We start from the raw sequence: 8,271 nt of genomic DNA, 5'->3' as shown, positions 1-8,271 counted from the left end.
AGCAGGCATGCAGCCTATATAAGCCTTCTCCAAAATTTATATTTTATTTATATTTGTGATATCAATTAAATGAATGAAAAATCCAGGTGAGCTCTACTGGCAAGCTGAATCTCCGCCCACACGGAAATGGCAGCCGTGACGGAGGAATGGCTCGAAATAATAGGTTCTTGTCTGAAAAAAAAACAAACAAAAAAAACAAAGCCAAAACACCGACAACAAATTAAGAAATGTACAATTTCAGTTTACGGGGAGGGCTGGGCGGATGAATTTCCATGTGCGAACTGCTGGGGAATCTTGCACGGTGGTCATGACGTAATTTATGACCTCACTAATACCCTAAAAGAAAATTGTTGGCAGCGGGAAATTGCCCCGGTGATACAGATTAATGATTAATATTGATATTTACCTTAGATAAACCGATTTAACTTCGACGAATTAAATCCTAATAATGCGCGCATTACATCCTCGCATTGGGTCAAATGCTGTCTGACGTGTTTCATACCGATTGTTAAGCCGTTCTTGGTACACTGATTTGACTGCGGATAACTCCGTTTACCTGATCAGGATATGGGGCTCACGGCGGGTGTGACCGGTCGACAGGGGATGCTTACTCCTCCTAGGCACCTGATCCCACCTCTGGTGTGTCCAGGGGTCCGTGTTTGCCCAACTATCTATTTTGTATTGCTTGTAGGAGTTATGAGATTGATCACTGTTCGTTATCTTCACTTTGCATCAATTGATGAGAGCAATAATTGAATTGATGCGCGCATTAATTCATTTAATGAGAGCAATAATTGATTTAATGCGCACATTAATTCAAGTATTGCTTTCTTCAATTGAATTAATGATATCTTTAATTCATTTGAAGAGAGCAATAATTCTTTTAAAGGGAGCAACTATATAATTAAAGATATCTTCAATTCAATATATCCACAATTGAATTAATGATATCTTTAATTGAATTGTTGCTCTCGTTAAAAGAATTGATGCGCGCATTAATTCCTGATACAGAACATTGTAAAGGATTTAAAGATATCTTTAAGTGAATTAAAGAGATCATCAAATTATTGATACCGAGCTCTAAATTAATTATTGCTAGCAATATTTCTACTAATTTGATGCTCTCATCAATTGAATTGAAGAGAGCAATAATTGAATTAATGCGCGCATCAAATCTATGATTGATCTCATTAATTGAATTAATGCACACATTAAGTCAATTATTCCTCCATTAATTCAATTGATGCTCGCATTAATTCAATTGATGAAAGCAATAACTGAATTAAAGCGCGCATTAATTCATTTGATGAGAGCAATAATTGATTTAATGCGCGCATGGAACAAATCCCGTCATCAGTATACTTCATTACCATTTTAAAAAGTATAGGATGGGAGAGAAATGTGCTGTTCTTCACTGTGATAACTCTCCAGGTATGCATATTTTATCTTCATTTTTCAGATACACCTAGTTCTATTCATTGTGGTGACATGTATACGCTGCTTCTAATATTTTAAAGCTCTATTCATCTTTAGGTAAAAATGGTATCTTATTGGATATTTGCTATGAGTAGGCTACATTGGGCAATTGAACTTCACATTCAGATACCAGGGCATATAAAATGTCAAGTGGATGCAGGCTTTGCTCAGATCCAAAAGACCTGATTTTGTGTTAATATAAATTAATATTGAAAAGCCTGCATCCACTTTTTATTTTATTTATATAATCTATTATTCGGACACAAATCATGCAAAACTTCAATTTATTATTCGGGAACAAATAATACAAAACTTCAATATCTGTTATTAGTATACAAAGGTCATAAGTCATTTACAGAAACAAGTACCTGTGATACAACACTATTCAGAAGGGAAGTGCCCATAGCTGTAGTCACCGCGTTTGCCCCTTACTTATGGGAACTCTGTACATATACTTCATCACCATGGAATAAAGAACTATAACACAATTTGAGGTGTTACATTACTATGAGTAAAATCGTTGATCCACCCCTTTTTAATCGATGGATGCCGCGTACGTGAAGCTTAAAATAGATTTGGAAAGTCCCTCCAAATCTGCTTTGAATCAGAGGAAATACTGGCATGATTTCTTTATATCTCCAGGTCAGTAACAAAACAATTTTTATGAATAATGATGATGATACGAAATAGTATTTAAATAGTTTTTAAAAGTCACATTTCCGGAATAAATGCTATCGTAAAGTCCGCGGATTGAATAACATGATTATGCGACCGAATTTAATCAATTCTGCGTTTATGATATTACATTTTGAATTAAGAATTAAGAAAATAATGTTCTTACGAATTTAACTTGTCAGCAACCATTTGCCATTCTCTGTCTTTTATTTCTTTAATCTTTCCGGACTTTCCACAACCCTTCAGAGGTCCAAAGAGGATTTCTGCTCTCGTTTTCACTTCCTCTATTAACAGAACTTCTTCCTCAGCGGTCCAATTTTGTGCCCTAGCTTTCTTTTTTACTTCCATCGTCTCCATATTGAAAGGAAATGCAGCAGACGACAAAATTTCAAGACGTAATATTGGTATATTTACATGTTTCTATGACGTTTTCTCACCTTTTTAACATTCAAGAGCTCTACAGGGCCGCTACCAGCGCTGAAAAAATTCCGCGAAAACTGTCGCGCACGATAAGATTCTCAACTCAACTCTTGAGAATATACTCATCTAAGAATATTCTCAAATCGATTTATGACGGCTGATTTGAGAATATTCTTAGCTGAGTAATTCTCAAGAGTTGAGTTGAGAATTTTTTTGAGAATTCTCAAAGTTTTATGACGGCGGGGCCAGGGCATATAAAATGTCAAGTGGATGCTGGCTTTGCTCAGATCCAAAAGACGTACAGGAGGTGATTTTGTGTTAAAATGAATTAATATTGAACACTTAAGATTATATCTAGCAAAATAGAGATTTTTTATAATGGTGCATATTTGTTCAAACCCTTTATGCGGCGATGTCTGTTTTTCTATATCAGATTGTGACACCTTACAGCACGTTGCTGACGCAATCTCTAAGTACTCCAAAAGTAACGAGGCTGTGATAATAGAAGATGGAAATGTGAAATACTATCAATGGAAAGAATATACTCTCTCTCTCTCTCTCTCTCTCTCTCTCTCTCTCTCTCTCTCTCCTACACACACGAACAATTGGGTTGTCAAATTTTGGGGAGAATCGTCACTTGATGACATACATAATTAAATGCTCTTTTACAAAAGTATATACAATACAAATTATATACAATATAAATTACATACAATATAAATTACACGTTCAATGCTTAATTTTGTTAATCAATACGTATATACCCCCCCCCTCCCGCCTCCAATGGACTGATCCACAAAGCACAAGGTGAACACTTAAATGGACATGGAAACGATTTGAGCTGAACATTTTCTAATTTAATTTTTTGATTTTTTGATATTTAGAATGCTTAACTAAGGTATTACTAATGATTAGGACAAATTTGAATGTCGGTAGTCAAGGTACATGGGAGATACAAGTCCTTGTTATGTAAACGCTATATTCTATTAAAGCACGAGCTTGTTTACAAAACAAAGAATTGTGAGTGCTGTATCTCACTTACAACTCAACAACTGATATTCAAATTTTGGTTGACCATTAGAAATACTTTAGTTAAGCATTGTAAATAATAAAAATGGAAAAATAAAATTTGAAAATTTTTCAGCTCAAATCGTGTCCATGCCCCTTTAAGATATGCATGACTTTCGATAGCTTTCGTTTTAGTAGGGGGAGGGGTCCAGTTCGCTACATGGGTTCGATTCATCTGTTCAGTCCTTTCATTCTTACATTTCCATTATTACTCCTTGCTTTATAAGTGGCGGATGGCAATTTTATATATAAAAATCACAAACATTGCTTGTGAAAATACCCGAAAATGTTCGTTGTCAAAAATTCTAGTAAATGCTTATGTTTCTCACCAATTTCAGAAGTCATAGAAAAGTGGTTTATGCTTAATTCAGAAATCAGTTCGCACTGGAAAATTACTGGTATACTTTTTTAATAGACGAACGGAGGGGGTATTAAAAACAAATAAAAGAATACTAGTATGATGTTTTACTGGGAAATTCAGAATATGTGTAACCCTTTAATTCAGTAAAATTTCTAGACTTGCTCGCTCCATTGACTCTAACCAACACGTGCCGCATGCTAAATATATGAAATGTGAACTAGTATGCAACATGCATTACAATAAGTAAAAGTCTTCCATCCAATAGCACATACAGAATTATCTGTCCCGTTTCCTACAACATACACATTGAATTTCATTTTAAATTCCAGCTTTAGACAATCGAAATGATTTTAATAGGCAACAAACAAGGCTTGATCAAGTCTAGGATACATCTCTCCCCCCCCCCCTTTCTAAATTTGTGGTGCTTCATCTATACAGCTGGTGACGTCTCAATATGAGTGAAAAACTCTCGATGGGAGTAAAACAATCTCTCTCTCTCTCTCTCTCTCTCTCTCTCTCTCTCTCTCTCTCTCTCATGATAATTCATAATATTGAAACAAATTACCACTTTCTCAATTAAAGAAAAAACACAATACCACATCGACATTGAAGCACTCTGATATGTTTATTCGACTATAAGCAATTTCATATAATTAAGAAATTGAACGAAGGAACTGAACCCAAATGTTTATTAAATCAAAAAAGTCACATGATGAGAATTAATTTGATGTGTAGCGCTAATTCTCGTGTACTTCCATAATACGTTATACCTTGTAAGCAAACGTTTACGTTCCTCTATAAAAGAGAGGTTAACCTCATTATTGAATAGTTATTACTTTTCTACAAACAGGGGTTTTACGCAGTATGCACTCTAAATCCAAATAAAACAGAAAACAAGTCATTCTAGCTTTCTTTAAGTTTTCACTCCATGCTCGGTCAGTAATTGTCGAATCTTAACGTGTCCTTCTCGAACGGCGTAGAATGCAGCATTCTGTCCATCATTATCTACACTGTGTAGAAGGTCAGGGTATGTTTGTATGATATAACGACTCATTTCTAATTCACCGTTCCTACATGCCGCGTGAAGAATGTTCCAGCCGTTATTGGCTTTATGTTTGACGTCTACTTCATTATCTGCCAGTAGTTGTAGAATGTTAACGTTTCCTCCTATAGCAGCGTGTAGAACAGCATTCCATCCATCATTATCTACACTGTGTAGAAGGTCAGGGTATGTTTGGATGATATAACGACTCATTTCTAAGTTAGCGTTGCCACATGCCACGTTTAGAATGTTCCAACCGTTATTGGCTTTATGTTTGACGTCTACTTCATTATCTGCCAGTAGTTGTAGAATGTTAACGTTTCCTCCTATAGCAGCGTGTAGAGCAGCATTCCATCCATCATTATCTACACTGTGTAGAAGGTCAGGGTATGTTTGGATGATATAACGACTCATTTCTAAGTTAGCGTTGCCACATGCCACGTTTAGAATGTTCCAACCGTTATTGGCTTTATGTTTGACGTCTAATTCATTATCTGACAGTAGTTGTAGAATTTTAACGTTTCCTCCTCTAGCAGCGTGTAGAGCAGCATTCCATCCATCATTATCTACACTGTGTAGAAGGTCAGGGTATGTTTGGATGATATAACGACTCATTTCTAAGTTAGCGTTGACACATGCCGCGTGAAGAATGTTCCAGCCGTTATTGTCTTGATGTTTGACGTCTACTTCATTATCTGACAGTAGTTGTAGAATTTTAACGTTTCCTCCTATAGCAGCGTGTAGAGCAGCATTCTGTCCCTCATTATCTACACTGTGTAGAAGGTCGGGGTATGTTTGGATGATATAACGACTCATTTCTAAGTTAGCGTCGACACATGCCGCGTGAAGAATGTTCCAGCCGTCATTGTTTTTATGTTTGACGTCTACTTCATTATCTGACAGTAGTTGTAGAATTTTAACGTGCCCTCCTCTAGCAGCGTGTAGAGCAGCATTCCATCCATCATTATCTACACTGTGTAGAAGGTCAGGGTATGTTTGGATGATATAACGACTCATTTCTAAGTTAGCGTTGACACATGCCGCGTGAAGAATGTTCCAACCGTTATTGTCTTGATGTTTGACGTCTACTTCATTATCTGACAGTAGTTGTAGAATTTTAACGTTTCCTCCTCTAGCAGCGTGTAGAGCAGCATTCCATCCAGCATTATCTACACTGTGTAGAAGGTCAGGGTATGTTTGGATGATATAACGACTCATTTCTAATTTAGCGTTGACACATGCCGCGTGAAGAATGTTCCAGCCGTCATTGTCTTTATGTTTGACGTCTACTTCATTATCTGACAGTAGTTGTAGAATTTTAATGTTCCCCCCTTTAGCGGCGTCTAGAGCAGCATTCCATCCATCATCATCTACACTGTGTAGAAGGTCAGGGTATGTTTGGATGATATAACGACTCATTTCTAATTCACCGTTCCTACATGCCGCGTGAAGAATGTTCCAGTCGTTATTGGCTTTATGTTTGACGTCTACTTCATTATCTGCCAGTAGTTGTAGAATTTTAACGTTTCCTCCTCTAGCAGCGTGTAGAGCAGCATTCCATCCAGCATTATCTACACTGTGTAGAAGGTCAGGGTATGTTTGGATGATATAACGACTCATTTCTAAGTTAGCGTTGCCACATGCCACGTAAAGAATGTTCCAGCCGTCATTGTCTTTATGTTTGACGTCTACTTCATTATCTGCCAGTAGTTGTAGAATTTTAACGTTTCCTCCTCTAGCAGAGTGTAGAGCAGCATTCCATCCATCATTATCTACACTGTGTAGAAGGTCAGGGTATGTTTGGATGATATAACGACTCATTTCTAAGTTAGCGTTGCCACATGCCACGTAAAGAATGTTCCAGCCGTCATTGTCTTTATGTTTGACGTCTACTTCATTATCTGCCAGTAGTTGTAGAATTTTAACGTTTCCTCCTTCAGAGGCGTGTAGAGCAGCATTCCATCCAGCATTATCTACACTGTGTAGAAGGTCAGGGTATGTTTGGATGATATAACGACTCATTTCTAATTCACCGTTCCTACATGCCGCGTGAAGAATGTTCCAGCCGTCATTGTCTTTATGTTTGACGTCTACTTCATTATCTGACAGTAGTTGTAGAATTTTAACGTTTCCTCCTCCAGCAGAGTGTAGAGCAGCATTCCATCCATCATTATCTACACTGTGTAGAAGGTCAGGGTATGTTTGGATGATATAACGACTCATTTCTAAGTTAGCGTTGCCACATGCCACGTAAAGAATGTTCCAGCCGTCATTGTCTTTATGTTTGACGTCTACTTCATTATCTGCCAGTAGTTGTAGAATTTTAACGTTTCCTCCTTCAGAGGCGTGTAGAGCAGCATTCCATCCATCACTATCTACACTGTGTAGAAGGTGAGGGTATGTTTGGATAAGATGTTCACACGTTTGTAGCTCCGCATTCTTGCAGGCTTCGTGTAATACATTATCGTGGTCCTGTTTGTGATCAGGCTGTATATATCCTCCATTTCCTAAGGATTACAGAAAACTGAATATAGAGTGTGTTACTGGGTGTTAGATTAGTTGTATTATAAAATTGAAAGACTCGAAAAATTGATACAACTAGACACTTTATGAAAGGACTGTAATAAAAATAAAGCAACCTCTATTAGTACGGGTTTAGGATAGGTTTCACCGAGGGAACACGATTTACTGTATAGGACGAGTCTTAGACAGAAAACCTTGTTTCCGAGATCTACTTTTTTTTTTTATCCATCATAAGGAAGCATTTTACTGACGGCTTATCACAATAATTTAGAGTTTTTGAGAAAATTCTAAATTATCAGGACAAGGGACGTTATTGGCTATATACCGCCGAATTTTTTTTCTTCATTTTTTCAACTTTCATACTATGCTTAATTATTCTTTTTATTTACACAACTAGGATATTCTTCTAATCCCACTTACATGAAAATGACGTAATATTTTATTATGACGTCATGAATATACGCTAAAGATGAGCTGTTTAGCAGAATCTGTTGATTTGAAATAAATTATGAATAACCTTTAGCAAAAACAAATACTTTTGCATGCAACAACCAGATTTATATTTTGCATGTTTAATTATCCATTATTATTCTTCTTTCATTATCAATATGGTGTCGGATGTTGGCTGCAAACAATATGAAGTTTAAAAAAGAATGAATGCTAAATCGGTTGTTTTCGATACGCAAAGTCAATATTTTGCATGTTA

The 8,271-nt window shown here is 36.5% G+C and overlaps 1 protein-coding gene across 1 annotated transcript in view; it reads right to left on the bottom strand.

Annotated features, from left to right (window-relative positions):
* Window positions 1-4,602: 4,602 nt before the first annotated feature.
* Window positions 4,603-8,271, bottom strand: part of LOC125654954 (uncharacterized) — a 73,354-nt gene continuing 69,685 nt past the window's right edge. The window contains exon 11 of the mRNA XM_056144145.1: window positions 4,603-7,549. Within this exon, the coding sequence (XP_056000120.1) occupies window positions 4,914-7,549 (2,636 nt within the window). The 3' untranslated portion in view covers window positions 4,603-4,913. The remainder of the gene's footprint in view (window positions 7,550-8,271) is intronic.

This window comes from Ostrea edulis, chromosome 7, assembly GCF_947568905.1.
Source record: "Ostrea edulis chromosome 7, xbOstEdul1.1, whole genome shotgun sequence".
NCBI classification, from domain to species: Eukaryota; Metazoa; Mollusca; class Bivalvia; order Ostreida; family Ostreidae; genus Ostrea; species Ostrea edulis.
Note: the sequence above shows the minus strand (reverse complement) of the source record. Positions and strands in the feature narration are given on the sequence as shown.